General features: G+C 35.0%; 1 protein-coding gene across 3 annotated transcripts in view; it reads right to left on the reverse strand.

The window, feature by feature from the left end:
• usp13 (ubiquitin specific peptidase 13) overlaps window positions 1–18,635 on the reverse strand; it is a 64,096-nt gene that overhangs the window by 9,700 nt on the left and 35,761 nt on the right. For all 3 annotated transcript variants that reach the window (XM_056459882.1, XM_056459881.1, XM_056459880.1), the window contains exons 14-18: window positions 17,833–17,921; window positions 16,520–16,642; window positions 14,997–15,023; window positions 14,656–14,799; window positions 2,316–2,482 (exon numbers count right to left, since the gene is read on the reverse strand). In XM_056459882.1, coding sequence (XP_056315857.1) covers window positions 2,316–2,482; window positions 14,656–14,799; window positions 14,997–15,023; window positions 16,520–16,642; window positions 17,833–17,921 — 550 coding nt within the window. The remainder of the gene's footprint in view (window positions 1–2,315; window positions 2,483–14,655; window positions 14,800–14,996; window positions 15,024–16,519; window positions 16,643–17,832; window positions 17,922–18,635) is intronic.

Raw genomic sequence — 18,635 nt, forward strand, 5'->3', positions numbered from 1 at the left:
AGCCAACACAAGAGAATTTTGATTGAATAACAGAACTGAATCAAAATCAGGAGCTTAAAGTTAATGTAAATCACACTTACTGTAGAAATGTATGAACTTATTAACATAAATTATGATATGAAGGTATTGCCAAGCAGGCTATACTTAAATATTAGCCAAGTAGTTGATCAGACAAGATGGCTTCTCCTGTCTCACATACTTTGTCAATGAGCAACAGCAGACAAAACTGACCCTGACATGCCGGGACATGTTCTGCATCTGTATAACATGACAGAGTGATAATTATATTCCTCCATATAAATCAAATCTAAATATTTGCAGCATGTAACAGTGGCCCAAAAAAGTATTTGACGACTTATAAAATGCTGCTGTTCAGTGCTGTGTGTGTGGGCTTGTGTTTCTTGTGTTTTACGCACTACTGTGTTTATTATTTGATTGCATTCTAAAATTTCAACATGGTTTCAACATGTGGGGAAAAAAGAATAGGTAACTAAGTCATGCGACAGTAAGCTACAGTAAGTGAGTGGTACAGTAAGTGATGCACTAAGTAATTGGGTAAGCGCCACCTTTTGCATTTTTGTTTTTCATCTAATTAGGGAGCATATTCAGTGGTCAAATATGCTTAATATAGTTTTTGGTTTATTTTTCACACTTTTATTTTTCATTAGCAAGCTTAGAGGGGTCTTTGATTCGAGGTTTTGTGGTTTTCAGTTTTGTTCAATTCTTTGTTTGGCGCCATTTCTAGTTTCTAATTTTTTAATTCTCTTTTGCTACATTGTAAATAGCTCACACATGCCTATCATTTGATGCCTTTATGGACTTTACATTGGAATAAACTAATTGAAATTAATTTAATATCTCCTTGTTCATTTCTATCCATCCACTTTACCCAGCAATAATAATATTACTTTCTAAATGTTGCCATTACCCTAGACACCTTATTAAATCGTAACAGTCTAGTTTTAGTCAACTAAAATTTATTCGATTTTGGTCAACTAAATATGCACTAAATTTAGTTGGTTAAAATCGAATAGTTTAAGTTAAATGTAACAACAGGATCATGTGTACACAGACGTGTGGTGTGTCTCATTTACTGGCCTGACATGCATAATACAGCATTTTTAATCACGGGTATCATTTTGACCATTGTTGTGTGTCTAAAAAAATGTATAATAAATGTAATTTTTAGTTGCTGTGTAAACGTAACTTAATTCGCTAAAGAATAATTTATGGGATATTCAAATGTTAATACAAGCTAATTTTGCTACCTTGCATGGAGATGTACTGTAGCTAATGTGTGGAAACAGTGTAACCCCCAGTATATGTTTGCTGAAATCAGCATTCAGTAAACTTACGGCCGGGTCCATCTCTGACTCGAGGGCTAGCTTTATGGTGCTTTCACACCTAGACTTTTCTTTCAAAACCTGGCGCGTTTCCCCAGTTAGTGTGGTTTGTTTGGCATATGTGAATCCAGCAATCGTGCTCGGATTGGTCCGACAATCTCCTGAATGAGGTGGCCTCGGCTCGATTTAAATAAACTCTGGAGCGGATCAATTGTAGTGAGAAAGCAATACGATCCGAACCAGACTATATCACACATTGTATTATGGATATGTAATAGGCATATATGGCTGAATGAAGAGAGAATTATGATGAGGCGGGATGTCTGAGGGTGTCACAATTCAAAAAGCGCAGCATTTCGCTTACAATGTCTTATTGCTCATCGTCATAAATTAAAATAAAGACGCATGACAGCTGAACGGGACTCTGAAAAATAAACCATGAAACTCTGACCCATGTGAGGAGAGTTTACTCGCACGTGACTTGTTTTTTAGCTCTTTTGGTTCATTTAGAAATTTTACCATGTGAAAGCGAACCGAGAACAAAGAGCAACATTGTAACAATTATAATCCATGTTTAGGAACAAAGAATCGATTCAGTATTAATTATGCTTATCTCTGTAATTCACTCTAACTTGATCTTTTAACAGTTGTCATCTTTATTCGTAAATGAAAACATCAGTACGGTTTTATCATAGTTTTTGTCATTTAAAAAGGAAACTCGTTAAATTAAAACAGAATCAGAGAAAGAATGTGGTTGACCAAGAATATGACAAAATTATTCGTCAACTAAATGAACACTGTAGCCACTTCGGAACAGTCAGAGCCACAAAAATTCATAAAGCAGCGCAGAGTAACCACAAGTGTAGTTCATCATAATTCAATGACATTCATGCATTTTTATGTGTGCTTTAAGTGTCCAGGTTATTTTTCTGGGCCACTGCATACATGAAGCAGAAGAGGCAGGACACTCACTGAGGCTTTGAGGGCCCGAATTGTGTGATGTCTGGGGAAGCCCATGGAGGTGAGGATGGAGATGCTCTCCTCTGGAGGCTGGTTGTCCAGTGCACTGGTTGTAGGAAGACTCGGACTGGGCAGATCTGGTTCCATGTAAGTGGGAACAGCAAGAGGTTCAGCAAAATCTGTTGTTGGATTAAGAGGAGACATAGGAAACAAGAGTTGTATCAGAGATCAGTAGGTCATTCAGCTAAATGTGGTTTGATCAGTGGGATCTAAGTACAGCTGTTTTAAAGCCAACGATAAACTTCTGGTGAAAGCTTAATGTGAATATTTTCAATTTCACAAGGTTGTTTTTACAGCATCGATGTTGTAATGTAATTACAATACATTCAGTTAAATAGACTTCAGCATTCATTTAGTTGTTCAAGCGTAAAACGAGATGAAAGACCGTTGTAACCACTAGCACCGTCAGTAGCAACAGGCTAGTGCATATTTTAGTCCTATTTTAAAGACATGGTGGGGAAATTGGATATTAATGCAGTGCTTCTTGTCCAATCTGAGACACATTTCATATTGTATATCTAACAGAAAGTGAAGATCACTGTTTTTTAAAGAAATCAGATCTTAAACATGACAATTTTGTAATGGAAAGATAGGCCCTTGGGCTGCTGGCTGAAAATTAAAAGTCAGGGTGCATATAGCCCATTGGTTTCACCATTTACATGAGTGAAATATTTCCCAAGTGATGTTTAACAAATATTTTTTTACAGTATCCTCTATGATACTTTTCTTCTGGATAAAGTCTTATTTCTTTTAGTTTGGCTGGAAGAATAAATAAATAAATAAATAAATAAATAAGATGCTTATATACAGTTGAAGTCAGAATTATTAGCCCCCCTTTTTTTCTTTTTAAATATTTCCTAAATGATGTTTAACAGAGCAAGGAAATTTTCACAGTATGTCTGATAATATTTTTTCTTCTGGAGAAAGTCTTATTTGTTTTATTTCGGCTAGAATAAAAGCAGTTTTTAAAATCCATTTTAAGGTCAAAATTATTAGCTCCCTTAAGCAATTATTTTTTTCAATAGTCTACAGAACAAACCATCATTATGCAATAACTTGTCTTATAACCCTAACCTGTCTAGTTAACCTAAATAATATAGTTAAGCCTTTAAATGTCACTTTAAGCTGTATAGAAGTGTCTAAAAAAAATCTAGTCAAATATTATTTACTGTCATCATGACAAAGATAAATGAAATCAGTTATTAGAAATGAGTTATTAAAACTATTATGTTTAGAAATATGCTGAAAAAAATTGGAAAACAGAAATTGGGGGGAAAAATAAACAGGAGGGCTAATAATTCTGACTTCAACTGTATATCCTTAACATTTTGAAAAAATCTTCTCCCCGTTAAACAGAACTTAGGAAATTTGAAAAGGAAATACATTTCACAGGAGGGCTAATAATTTTGTCTTTGACTGTTTAAGGCATCAAATGTTTTCTGCGGGTATAAATAATTCAACTCTCGTATTTAAATGTGGTTGTCTCTTCTTACAGTGTCACAACCATGGTTATGACATCTAATATATCAGAACACAAACAACTCAGACAGTTGATAGAGGGCTGCAATTCTGACAAACTACAGCATGGTCATTCAACCATTTATTCAGAATAAATGATTCATTTAGAAACAAAGCAAGTGAATATTTTATACACGGATCACTGACTCACTGGCTCACTCAATTTGTTCAAAAACATTTCATTTTGGAAGGAAATACTGCAGTGTTGCTCTGAGACACACAAAAGGTCTGTTATTGGTTAAACAGAAAAAACAACAATATTGTGTCTAAAATGTAACTCACTCTTTTCAGTTGAAATGTATTAAATTTAATATTGCCACTCTTGCTCGTGTTACATAACTTGGCAATATCATCTAAAACCCATACAGGGAATTTGTCGCTTTCGTAGTTTAAATTACAGGGCAATTCTAGCTGCATTCATATGCTTCATCACACAGTGAATGCTTTTGGACTTGAAGAATATGCTTCTGGAAAAATATTTTGTGTTTAAGCAACAATTACAGTATTACCGCAGACAATAAATACTGCAAATCTCTAGATGGATCAGAGTACATTATGTGGTGCTGTACAATCAAACTACCTCAACTTCATACAGTCTAGGATGTGGATTTATTCACCAACTGTGCAAAGAGGATGAAAATATCACACTGGCTGCTCTTAAGATTACACAGATAAAAACGGAAATTCAAATGAACAAGAGCCATGTAATCCATTCCCTATAGTCTGCAACTAATCCTTTAATGTTCAAAACCAAATGCTGTCCTCACACATATAAAAACATCATATAACACCACCACGGTTGACCACTAGCTACAACAAACTGACCTTCACACAAAAACACATAAAAAATGTTTTTTCAGATGCAGTGTAGAGGGTTTTTCAGATAAAACACAAGTTTGATTTTTTAGCATGCTGTAAACGCAGCACACACTAGACAAGGGGTTCCCAAACGTTTTAGCCCGCGACCCCCAAAATAACAATGTCAGGTGGTTATAAATATACAAACGTTGTACACACAACTAAAGGCCTATATAAACATGAATATATTGACAACACATAAATGGAACATTCTAAAAACCATATAAATTTATAGTCATTTATTAATTTAATTTAATATTAACCTTAAATATCATATTTTAATATATTACAGTGCCATAAATGTTGTCAGAAAGTTTAACCTGGCCCCATAAAATCAATCTGCTGCAGCTCTAAACACTCCAGGGGTCGCAATCAGGGCTTGACATAAACTTTTTTGATCACCAGCCACTGTGGCTAGGAGATATTCAACATTATTAGCCACATGCCATTTTCACTATAGCCACACTTTTGTTGTTGGGAAAATATATTTTATATGCATGTGTTTTGTCCACATGACGCCCTCATTCATTTCACTTTTTGTGTGTGTTGTGTATGAGCTTGCTCAATGTGCATGAGCAAATAGGTTGTGTTGCATTGCAATTAGTTTTTATTTCACATGACTTTTCAGGGCTCAAAATTAAGGATTTACCAAATTTATCTCTGGCCACACCAAAAATAAATAAATAATTATTTCTTAGCCACAAATTTTAAATGTGGCAAAACAAGCAAAATATAGCTGTATACATGTACATTTTAATTCAACAAAACTTTTCTTAAAACAAAAAAGACGTTTAAAAAATAATTATTGTCATGTATCTAAAATATGCACAGTAATCTGTCCTGGCTAAAGGTCCCAGATCACCAGTTTACTACACAAAACCGGGGAGTTAATCTCATATTAAAGCAATGTTATTGTAAAGGATGACAATTAAACCATATTTACAAAAATAACTAAGCAGAAAAAAGCAGGTAAAAAACATACCGTGAGTGATGATGAAAAGATGATCACGCGCACACGGTTAATGTTAAGCATGTTAATAATCTGTTAAAGGAATAATTATCGAAAGCTGTGCCCGCTGATGATTTTTTTAAAAATCTTGAGCTCTTGAAAGCAGCAGGAGTGTGGGTGCATGATCATCGCATTTTGTGCAGTCTATTTGAAAGGGAGCCGATCGAAACAGTTGCGTTTCTTCTTTGCCGTGTGAAAGCAAACCAAGAACAAAGAGCAACATTGTAACAAAATTATTCCCTGTTTAGGAACAAAAGAATCGATTCAGTATTAATTATGCTTATCTCTGTAATTCACTTTAACTTGATCTTTTAACAGTTGTCCCCCTATAAACATATTTATTTCATCTTTATTCGTAAATGGCACGGTTGCTTCACACAAGTAAACGGGAGCGGGTGCACAGGTGATGAGTAATCACCCTCTCATTCTTTATTCATCTGCTTTCTTTTGCTCGTGCAAACACAGTTATTTTTGTCAATCGTGCAGCTTCTCGATTCTAAGATCACATTTGCAAGTTAATTGGGCCATGCTTATTGTCGAACCCTGCTTTTAAGAAAACTACCATTTAAAAAATATTTTCAACCAGCCAAAGTGGCAAGTGGGAGTGTCTGTCTAACCACCACAGCTGAAATCTACCCGCATTTGGCAGGTTTTAATGTCAAGCCCTGGTCGCAATCCAATGGAAAAAAATTTTGAAAGGCTGATGTATTTTTATTTGTATGTTGTTTTTTCTTTATTGTAACTATTAACTATCGTCTGTGGGTTAAGAATAAAATAGGGTGATTCTAAGAGTTCAATAAAATTTAAGTTTTGGAAATCACCAAGCGACTCCTCGCCCCACCAGAGGGTCCTGACCCCCACTTGAAAACCACTGACATTTTATTAATCACCAAGGACCATAGTTTCAATTAAAATATTCTTTAATGTACTATTATGCTAAAAGAGTCACCTACAAATTAAAATTTGGGGAAAAAATATACCTCGAAAATCCATATGAAATGTGTATTGTATCTGGGGAGGTCAATCAGCCTCTCTCCAATCTCCGGGGTTCAGTGCTTGTTGTGGATATTTAAAATTAAACCAAAACAAACGATTCAGACTGGCTAAGAATGGTAATAATAACCGGCATACTAGAAGCCATGGAAAATTTGAAATAAATAAAATAATAAAATAAAAAATAGAAATGTGTATTTATTAAATGTGAAATGTTGACAATTTTGTTTAAGGTTTACAATTGTATTAGACAAAGGGAAATATATCTCTGCTGTTTTATAGTTTAGACACTAGGGACTTTATAGATGATTTTATATGACCTTTTTGTATTTAGTAATTGCTACTACAACTACTACTAATAATAATATTCAGTAATAATATTATTCAGTAATAATAAACCTTATTTAAAAAAATTACTATCAGAAAGCATTACATAAAATCAACAGTAACAAATTTACAAAGATATAACTTTAAATGATTGTTTTCTTTCTTTAAAAATGTCAAATGGGATATTTATTAAAGAATCCTGAAAAAACACTTAAATATTCAATATTAGATCAAATAATTCAATTAATTTAAATAAATTATACATATATTAAAAATCACTTAAATAAGACAAATTTTTAAGTAACCTAATAATAATAAGCCTTGAGAATCAAATTAGCATTCATTTAACACTGAATAATGGAGTAATGGACACAAATAATGCTTTTTTTATCTTTGCAATTAACAGGAAAAACAAAATTATGTAATTTTTTTATAAAAAATTGTGCATTGTAAATTGCACATACTGCATTTCTGATTAAATAAATGCAGCCTTGGTAATCTTGAGAGAATTTTGAAAAACACCATAATAATTCACAGAAAACACAACAAAACAGTATGAATCATAATATACTTTTATGAATTAGTCATACCGAACAAATGATACCATTTGAAGTATGAATATACTTCTACTTTTTACATACACAACTAGAAGCTAAGATTTATGTCTTCCTAAGACCAGTCATATTTTACCTTCACAGGGCTCAAGAATTAATGCAAGGCTAAAAAAGATCTGTGTATAACGCACCCTATATTAATAACCACTGTCAGTGGCGACTGTATAGGAAGAGGGCCAGCTGTAGCTGTAAAGTCTAGGAGATGTGAAGCTAATGGTGTTTGGCCCACTAGAGACTCTGCTTGTGTGTATGTCTGAGTCTGTTTGGGATCTCAGGTGGCTGCTTAACTGGGCCAGGAAAGAGAGGAAAGCAGAATTCCCAGCTCACAGGTGACGCTGAAGTGTGAGGACAGTGTTTACTAGCCTGAAGCGCACTAATAAACAAGGGTGCCTAGCAAGAGACTTGAAAAACAACACTGTGTAAAGTTGATTCAACTCAGCGTAAGCGTTTTAAGTGTGATGACATAAACGCTTAAATCTAAATTGCATTTGGATTAAAGAGATAGTTCACTCAAAAATAAAAAATGTCTTTCCATTCACCTATTTTTTATGTGCATTTTGAAATATTGCATTGATAATGCTAAATGGAAAGGCCAAGATGCACATACATTTAGAAATATGTGCACAATTTAATAATAACTGTTTATAAGATAAGAAAAAAAGTGCATACACTATGACAGAAACAGGAATAAATCCCACCATGCATCAGGGGCCTCATGTATCAATGCTGCGTACGCACAAAAATCTTTGCGTACGCTAGATTTCATGCTCAGGTTTGGATTTACTAACGATGAAATGAACGTGACAATGTGCGTAGGTCCACGTCAACTTCATCTCTGGCGTACGTGCATGTCTTGTATGTGTTTGTTTTTTTCCATTGGCGACTCCTAGAGGCAATTATGTTAAATTGCACACTACAAAGTATCTTTGAGCCGTGCAATGGCAGCTGTATGGGACGGGATGTCTAGCAGGTATATAAGGTTTACATATCATGCAGTTGACCAGCCTAACATTAAAGCGCGATCACCAGTTTTCCCAATGTAATCGGAGCAAACGACTGCACACACATAGCTATAAAGGCGCCATCGGAAGACAAATATGCATACGTGAATCGGAAACATTTTCATTCAATAAATGTGCAAATAATATGTGACACTTAAATGCGCTTAAAATAATACACACACTTATTAATGATTCCTACTTGTCTTGCTCGTGATGAAGAGTAGGCAAAAGTAGTGGGGGAAACACGAAGAATGAGTTCATCAGACGCTGGATTCGAACCGGTTTCATGATCAATCGTGTCAAAACAATTAGCCATGCGCTTTACGAGCTTTGCCACTCACACTGCTATTTGCCGCTCTCTTTAGTTATATTGTCTCTGTCAATCAGACGGTGATGGGCGGGAATCACTCAACTAGCTCATTTCAACGAGGTGTGCTATTTGCACTTAGCCTAAATAGACACTACAACTTTAATTCGGACCATTTCTTTTTTAATTCACTCACAGTGCGATGTTCAGACCCCACTGCGTTAACCGCGTCAGCTTAACTCCCCCACTCTATTTTTTTTCTTTTTTATTAATTCTGGAGGACAAACTTGCAAATAACACCATTTTTCTCCAGTCTACTTCCGAAAGGAGCACTTCCTATTCACATTCTGTTCAAAGTTTCTCTTTTTGCTTGCTTTTGTCATTGCTTTTCTATTTGGTTTTGCCAAAGTAGAGTCATTGCCATATTTATAAGGGGGAGGACGCAGGGAGGGGTTTTGCGCTTGTGCACATGCACTCACTTACACGTTAATTTGGATGTACAAAGAGAATATGTGTGGGATTCCGCGTACACAGTGTTTTGTACATCTGATTTTTTTACTGCGTACGCACATTTACAGCTTTGTGCATACCCAAGGTTTTAGTATAAATTCAATGCAAGTCTTCATACATAAGGCCCCTGGTGATTTTGTTTTAACAGATGGGATGGCATTATTAGACAAACCAGCAGAGCAAACACATTGTAAAGTATCTAAAATGTTGTTTTGGTCATTATTAAAGTGGTTAAGTATTATTACCTCCCAAAAAAATTTCTTTATCGGCTGGGGCACAAGTCAAAGGCCAGCAGACAGCGTCTTTACCTACCGCAGCAAATTCCATTTTTCATTTGGTGCAAGTTAATCAGGAAGTGACGATTTTGTTCTCTTTGACTTCTTGGATGGAAAAAGTACCTAATTTTTAAATGTTTTATGCAATACTCTAGTTTTGTGCATAAATCTAATTTGCATCTATGGATGGAAATACAGCTATTTACTCATCCTAAACTTGTTGCATGCCCATTTGAGTTTCTTCTGTTGAACATAAAGGAAGACATACTGAAGAAAGTTGGAGAAAATAAGAGCCTTTGACTTCAATAAATTTCTTTGTTCTTACTATGTCATTGGCTGCATTTTTCTTCCAAATATATTGTTCAGAACCAAAGCACTGAAGTGGTATGGGTAAATGATTAGCAGATATTCATTTTTGGATTAACTTTTATTACCTTTAATTACTTTGGCATAAATCTATTCGAGTCAATGAAAGTATTCAACTCTTAATGTTTTTTGAGATAATGGCCATCAAAAATCACAGTAGACTTTCACAATTTATATATTTTAAATGCAGAAATGTTACAATATGTTTCTGCTAAACAGGTCTATTATAAAAGTCAGGTCTTTTCTGACAAAAAATAAAGAATAATAAAATGCCATTAACTATTTTTTTGTACATAGTTGGGATTACAAACTTGAACTTTTATTTAAAGGGGTGGTCCAGAGTGTATTTTTAAGGCTTTGTTGTATTTAAAAGATGCAAAGCGATGTGTGCTCATGCTTCGTTTGTAAAAAAATCACGTTATTTATTCATATAGCATACTTTAATTATATACTGCTACTCAGCTGACTTGAAAACGACTGTCATATTTCCTGGTTCCTCTGAAAGGCCCGCCCTCAAGAGGCTCTGATTGGTCAGCTAACCTAATGTGCTGTGATCTGTAGATCGGCTCCACATCACTAGGAAAAGTGTCATGTCTCTAATGTAAATATGAATTTGTAGCTAAATTGTTAATGGTGCCAAACAGCAAAACTACAAATAAAAACAGTTTGATTAATTTAAAATTCCAAAAAGTTTTTCTTAAAGAAATTCTGGAAGCTCTTCTTTCTCAAAGGCTAGAGCTATATATGTTTTATAATTCTCTGGAACATAATTAAAATTCAATTGTAAGCTCTTCTCTCTTTGTGTCGTGTCCTTTGGAGGCCCAAATACAGAAACAAAACAAGCTCTGTGGAAATAGCAGCGTTTGGATGGCATTTTAGCTTTCCCTGCTATAACATTACAGCGCCTCTGGCCACGCCCCTTTGCTGCACGGGGTGTATGCGCGTGGTGAATGCACGTAACCTGAGGGGCTTGTGATATTATTAACCCAGATGTTTTGTAGTCCCCAAACTTTGTTCACTGTACGCTTTGCTAAGCTAACTCTGTAAAAACCAATGTCTCCCTTTTCATTGAACTTTGATCGTATTACATTCAGAGATGTTGTTCATGTTCACACAGCTACATTACACATCAACTAAGTTTAAAATATAATATCGTAGTAGACCACCCCTTTAAGGGAGGAGAAATGTCTTGTTATCAACGTGAAACTTTTTGCTGTTTTTTGTGCAAAATAGTCCAATGTAAGGGTGAGATTAAAATTATGCCATTTTCAAAGAGAAAAGTTCTCATACATTTTGGCCATTCATGTATCAATGTTTTGGGGCTGAAAAGTTGGTAAAAAAAAAATAAATAAATAAATTAGGTTTAACTTCAAAGATTTTAAAGTGCACTTTTGTTATGTATTCAGCCCATAGGCACGCGTGAGTTCCCAACAAACAAAACAACAATGGTGGACTATACAGCAGTGAATCAGTTATGCTCAAGATACTGAGCGACATTCTGGCCTGACATACATAATACAGCTTTTTTTTTTGTAGTTTTCATGAATGAAAAATCCTTTTGACAACCTTGATGTTTGTATATGAAACTTTAGCACAGAACTTTTGCATCTTTAGTACATTGTTGTTCTATAAAGCATGGTATTGCCCATAGTAAACATCCACCCTGATCTGATACAAAAGACATTGGCGAAGTTGTTTTTACAGTTTTTTTTTTTTGATGTGCAAAAGTGTTCTTGGAGCTTCATATGCTTACAGTTGAACCATTGAAGTCACATGGAATGTTTTGGTTGCTTTTCTGGACTTTGGATGTCTCGGGACCTTTGCTGTCTATAAATAGCAAAAAACTCTAGGATTTCATTTTAAATTTCTTTATTTGTGTTCCAAATATGAACTAAGGTCTCAGGGGATTGGAACAACATCAGAGCAAGTAATTAATAACAATTTACATTTTTAAGTGAACCTTTAAGTCCTCCCAAATACATAGACAAAAAAATATAAATGCAATATTTAGGCAAGTGCTTGACATTGCTCTATCAGGTTTTGGCTGTTGTTTTTAAATAGTTATTTTCAATTAAATATCTGTGGCCAAAGCAAAATCATTTTGGAGTCACCTTAGCAAATACTGAAGTGATGCTAGATTGTTTTGAAAAAAATGTCAACTTGAAGACTCTATATGCAAATGACAGCAAGTTCATCCGAGTTAAAATGTCTATAATGTCTACAATAAAAGTCTTCCTTTCAAGGCAGCATGTAATTAGGTGACACTGTCTTCTGCTCAATTAGTCTTTCCTTCTCACTTCAGCACTTCACTTCCCACAAAAATGACTAATAAGATAGCATACATTTAATTCTGTCTCGGTTGTATATTTTAATAATACAAATAGTGACTATATTGTTGTTGTTATTAAGGTAAAACACAGTAAGTAAAAGCAGAAAAAAATTCAAATAAAACCAAATTCCAAAAAGTTTTTCTTAAACATTGGGTTTAAATGTGAAAATGAGCTACTATTTAATGAAATATGCACTAACTTGCATATATTTGTAGCACAAGAACAGTGGATAAATCACATCCAAAATTCTTGATTTGTTTTTACATATTCTGGTCATATTAAGGTTTTTACAAAGGGAATTTTGGTAATAATTTGGGAAACACTGAATAATATATATACACTCATTGGCCACTTTAATGGGTACACCTGTCCAACTGCTCGTTAACGTAAATCTTTAATCAGCCAATCACATGGCAGTAACTCAATGCAATTAGGCATGTAGACATGGTCAAGACGATCTGCTGCAGTTCAAACCGAGCATCAGAATCGGGGAAAAGGTGAGTTAAGTGACTTTGAATGTGGCATGATTGTAGGTGCCAGATGGGCTGGTCTGAGTATTTCAGAAACTTCTGATCTACTGGGATTTTCATGCACAACCATCTCTAGGATTTACAGAGAATGCTTTGAAAGAGAAAATATCCAGTGAGCGGCAGTTCTGTGAGTGCAAATGCCTTGTTGATGCGGGAGGTCAGAGGAAAATGGCTTGACTGGTTTGAGCTTATAGAAGAGAAACAGTAACTCAAATAACTCGTCACAACCGAGGTTTGCAGAAGAGCATCTCTGAACGCACAACACATCCAACCTTGAGGCAGATGGGCTACAGCAGCATAAGACCACACCGGGTGCCACTCCTGTCAGCTAAGAACAGGAAACTGAGGCTACAATTCACCCATAATTGGACAATAGAAGATTGGAAAAACGTTGACTGGTCATGACAATGAGTTCACTGTACTCAAATGGCCTCCTCAGTCACCAGATCTCAGTGCAATAGAGCACCTTTGGGATGTGGTGGAATGGGAGATTTGCATCATGGATGTGCAGCAACTGCGTGATGCTATCATGTTAATAAGGATCAAAATCTCTGAGGAATATTTCCTGTACCTTGTTGAGTCTATGCCACAAAAGATTAAGGCAGTTCTGAAGGCAAATGAGGGTTCAACCCAGTACTAGTAAGGTGTACCCAATAAAGTGGCCGGTGCAACAGCAGGGAAATTAAGTATTGAACATATTACCATTTTTCTCAGAAAACATATTTCTAAAGGTGGCGTTGACGGAATTTTTGGATGTTGTTAGCAACCAAAGAAAGAAAATCATATATGCAAACAAAACAAATCTAATTAGTTTACAAGTTAAGTCATGCATAATAAAATGAAATGACGCAGGGAAAATGTATTTATTCATTATACTTCGGCTTAGTACTTTTACTTACTGTATCAGGGGTCACCACAGCGGAATGAGCCGCCAACTTATCCAGCATGCGCTTTACACAACAGATGCTCTTCCAGCCGCAACCCAGCACTGGGAAACACCCATACACTCTCACATTCACACTCATACACTATGGTCAATGTAGTTTATTCAATTCACCTACAGCACATGTCTTTGAACTCAGGGGGAAACCGGACTACCCAGCGAAAAACCACATGAACACTGGGAGAACATGCAAACTCCACATAGAAACGTCAACTGACCCAGCCTGGGCTCAAATCAGCGACCTTCTTGCTGTGCGTCGACAGTGATAACCACTGAGCCACCATGCCACCCAAGAAAAAGTATTGAACACATGAAAAAGGGAGGTGCAGAAAAGCAGTGAAAGCCCAGACAGCAGCTGAAATCTCTCAGTAGTTATTCAGCAACCCTCTGCCCTTCCTCATTGTAAATTAATTTTAGCTGCTTCAGTTCAACATCTTAATTACCAGGATGATAAGGATGAAGCAGGAGGGGAAATCTTAAAAAAAAAAAACTTTTATGCATTGTAATTGAACTATACAAACAAAAAAATTATAAAGTGTGACAAAAGAAACACTTGAAAGTGTTTTTTGGATTTAAAAAAACAGCCAAAAAGCCCAAAATTACCTACAGTGTCTCACTATAAGTATTGTTCAAATATGGAATACAATAAGAATATGAAAAGATATGCCTTTGTTCAAAACATGTCTCTTCAGTCAAGATACACTGTCCTACCTGGCTCCTCCATGTGCGCTATTATCCAGTTAAAGGCCATCTCTGCTCCCATATTCCCAGTGTAGTACACAGCCTTCCGACAGGCTTCCAGAGGAAAGCCCATCTCTGCCAGCTGCATCACAGATGATTCATCTATTTCTGGAGCTGAAGAACAATTAAAGATTCAAATTAACATCAGCAACCCATAACTAAGATTACAGATGCTGATTATAATTAAAGTCAATTACTGGAGAAACTAACTGACTCTTTTAAGAGATCCTTTTAATGGAATAGGTATGTAGCACATTCATACCATTTACAAGTACGGAATGAATTCTGCATATTTACAGAGTGATACTTACATTCCAAAGAGTTGTTTGTTGAACTGTCTGTGTGCAAAAATAAGAATGAATTAGTACAGAGGAAAAGGGAGTGTTAAATATGCTATTTTGTTTCCATTATATTACATCTGTGTAAGGTAAGTAACTTTAAAAAGTAATTCATTACCAATTACATGATTCAAATTGTATTGAAATTACTTTTATAAATACATTGTCTGAAAAAAAACAAAGTTATTCAATTCAATTCAATTCGCCTTTATTTCTATAGCGCTTTTACAAAGTAGATTGTGTCAAAGCAGCTTCACATAGAAGATTATAGTAAACTGAAACAGTGTCAATTCAGTTTTCAGTGTTAAAGTTCAGTTTAGCTCAGTTCAGTGTGGTTTAATATTCAATAATAAGAATCCAAACACTGAAGAGGAAACCATCGATGCGCAGCTCTACAGGTCCCAAACCATGCAAGTCAGTGGCGACAGCGGCGAGGAAAACACTTCACCACTTGGCGAAAGTGAAGAATTAAAAAACCAATAAGTAATTAAGTAAAAGTTATGCATTAAGTAATTTAACAACTTGACCCAATACTAAATGCTAAATAAATTGATTCAATTCGATGATTTTCTTAAGCATATGCAATTGACTTTATAAATGTAGTGTTCTTAAGTTGAAAAATAACTATTCAGAAAATATATTTATATAACAAAATAATACAATTGCTCTGCTTTTCTGAATTGATTTAAACAGAACTGTTAAACTTAAGTGTAGTAATTAAGCAAGTGTATTGTACTAATGCCCTTTTTATTTACTTTAACTGTAATTAAAAATACTTAAAAATCAAAAGTAATCTAAAAGTACCTTAAAATAAAAAGTAATATTATTATTATTATTATTTTACATTCTGACATTTAGATTCAGTAGTGTTGTGCTGTTTTTATAAAGAAATTTCTTACCAAGGCTGCATTTTTGATAATTGTCAAATTTGTGCTACTGTTATATTTACTCAGAATATATATTTTTTCTATTTAAAATGTACTGATTTACAGTCTATTTTCTATTCATTTATTCATTTTCTTTTGGCTTAGTCTCTTATTAATCAGGGGTCAGCACAGTGAAATAAACCGCCAACCATTCCCGCATATGTTTTACACAGCGGATGCTCTTCCAGCCGCAATCCAGTACTGGGAAACACCCATAAACACTCATACACTACGGCTAATTTAGTTTATTCAATTCACCTATAGCACATGTCTTTGGATTGTGGGGGAAACCGGAGCACCCGGGGGAAATCCACGCGAACACAGGGAGAACATGTAAACTCCACACAGAAAGGCCAACTGGTCCAGTGGGGACCTTTTTGCTGTGAGGCGACCGCGCTCCTTTAATATTAATGTTATTTATTAATATTATTAAAAATACACACATATTGCCAGGTCTTTACTACCTTATTTGACTGATTTTAGATATCCTTACTGAATGAAATTGCTCCTTTTATTTCTTAAAATGTAACCAAACCTCAACCTTTTGCACACTAGTCTACAGGTTCTCACCTCTGGTGTCCTCAGGAATGACAATGGGAGGTGTAAGATCAGGCAGTTCCTCTTCACCAGCCTGTAGACCTGTGGCTCTAAGACGATTCAGGTCCAAAAAATCAGGTACATCTACTGACATATCTGTAACATAAAAGAGTATGAATAAATAAATAACTAGATGTGAAATGTTGTTTCCCCCACAGTCCAAAGACATGCACTATAGGTGAATTAAATAAGCTAAATTGGCCACAGTGTATGTGTGTAAAAGAGTGTGTATGGGTGTTTCCCAGTGTTGGGTTACAGCTGGAAGAGCATCCGCTGCGTAAAACATATGCTGGATAAGTTGGCGGTTAATTCCTTTGTGGCGTCCCCTATAAGGGACTAAGCCGAAAAGATAACGAATGAATGAATGAATGAATGTGTAATGTGACCATTGTGTTACTGCACACAATGTTTTGCTCCACCACAGAAGCAGGTCTCTAATCTCCAGATTTGTCATGCTCAAAAGCAGTGTTAGAGTACCCTCTGCTGGATAACAGAACAGCTTCTGCTGAGCAAACCACACCTTGCAAACTGATATTCTTTTGATGCAAGCAATCACGGCCATTGCTCAACATGCATAGCATGTGATGGTGTGAATTGCACAAGACAAGGCATGTGATAGGCTGACACAGCTGACAAACAACAACATGACATACCAATAAATCTGCTTCAACAGGAGCCAGAAACACATGGAATCAAACATCAAATGATCCAACATTTTGTGCATGCATGAGCTCAACAAAGTGTAGATTTAACTAAAAACAAGGTGCAAATTACAGGGGGGGTTGGTAAGGGTTGACCTCCATAATTAAAGTTAAATTCCCCTGAACGACTCATAAGATGGATGCGAGATCAGCCCTTTAAATAGTAAGAAACTGTTTTGCTTTGCTCTATACCTTTAATAATAATAATATTTATGAAATTCAAATAATAGATACTTCTTTTGGCCACCCCTACAACGGTTCATATCATTGTGAATAGATAATCACCCCAGGCAGCCTATGCGAGAAAATGTTCATTCAGCAGTCTGAAACCAGTGGATCTAGAGCACCAACAGACATCGTAAGTGTTTACACGAGACACTTTTTTTGTAAAATAGATGTTTGTATCTACATAAAGCCTAAAAGCAAACTAAAATTAGATGCATTGTTTCTATTTTAACACACCTGCAAGCTTTACATAATCTAACACTAGCAAAGGCAGGGTAATGGTCAATTTATAATTAGCACCCTGACTTCAACGAGAAGTTAAAACACAACAGCAAATCAAGAGCATGTTTATGCACACACCTAACTTTTTAGGCACCCAATCGACACCAAATGTGAACTTCTTTAGCTGCACGATCATGTACTCTGGGAAAGTTGCAAAACGAGAAGTCCTGAGGAGAGAGAAAAATACAATATTTAAGAGCATGTATTCACTATATATATACCGTGCTCAGCATATATAAGTACACCCCTCACAAATCTATCTTTTAAGTTAATTTTTTAATAGGAAGCTGTTTAATATTCTATTTGTGCATACACATTAGATTAGTCAGTACTGAAGCCAAATCTGCAGCTTATCTAACAAAATAACTTACGATAATGGTTCAAAAACTAGTACACCCAAATTTATATGTTATAGAAAAATATTAAATACAAATTTTAAAAAAGACGAAACATCAAGAGAAGCAAAAAAAAAATAGTATTTAGTTAAAATTTTGTAGGTTGTACTGTGGGTTATACTTATTAGTATTGTGTGATGTGAATTTAGTGTGTATTAGCATTACATTTAGATGTCAATATCTATAATTGTCATACCATTCAAATTTCATATAAGGAAATTGTCCTTTTACCCAATGAGCAAATTGTGTATGTATACATATACAACATAATGATGCAAAGATAAATCTACTAATCTCACTCCAATTATAAAATATTATTTCAAGCTTACGAGTGTTCTTACATGGTGTTTTATTTAATTATGAATATTATTTATTTATTTTTAAATTAATAAACCAGATAAAAGAATACAATTGATATCAAAACAACATCAAAAGAAAAGAAACATCAAATATGCAAATGCAAAAAAAAAAAAAAGTAAAAAGCTT

Source organism: Danio aesculapii, chromosome 6 (genome assembly GCF_903798145.1).
Source record: "Danio aesculapii chromosome 6, fDanAes4.1, whole genome shotgun sequence".
NCBI lineage: Eukaryota > Metazoa > Chordata > Actinopteri > Cypriniformes > Danionidae > Danio > Danio aesculapii.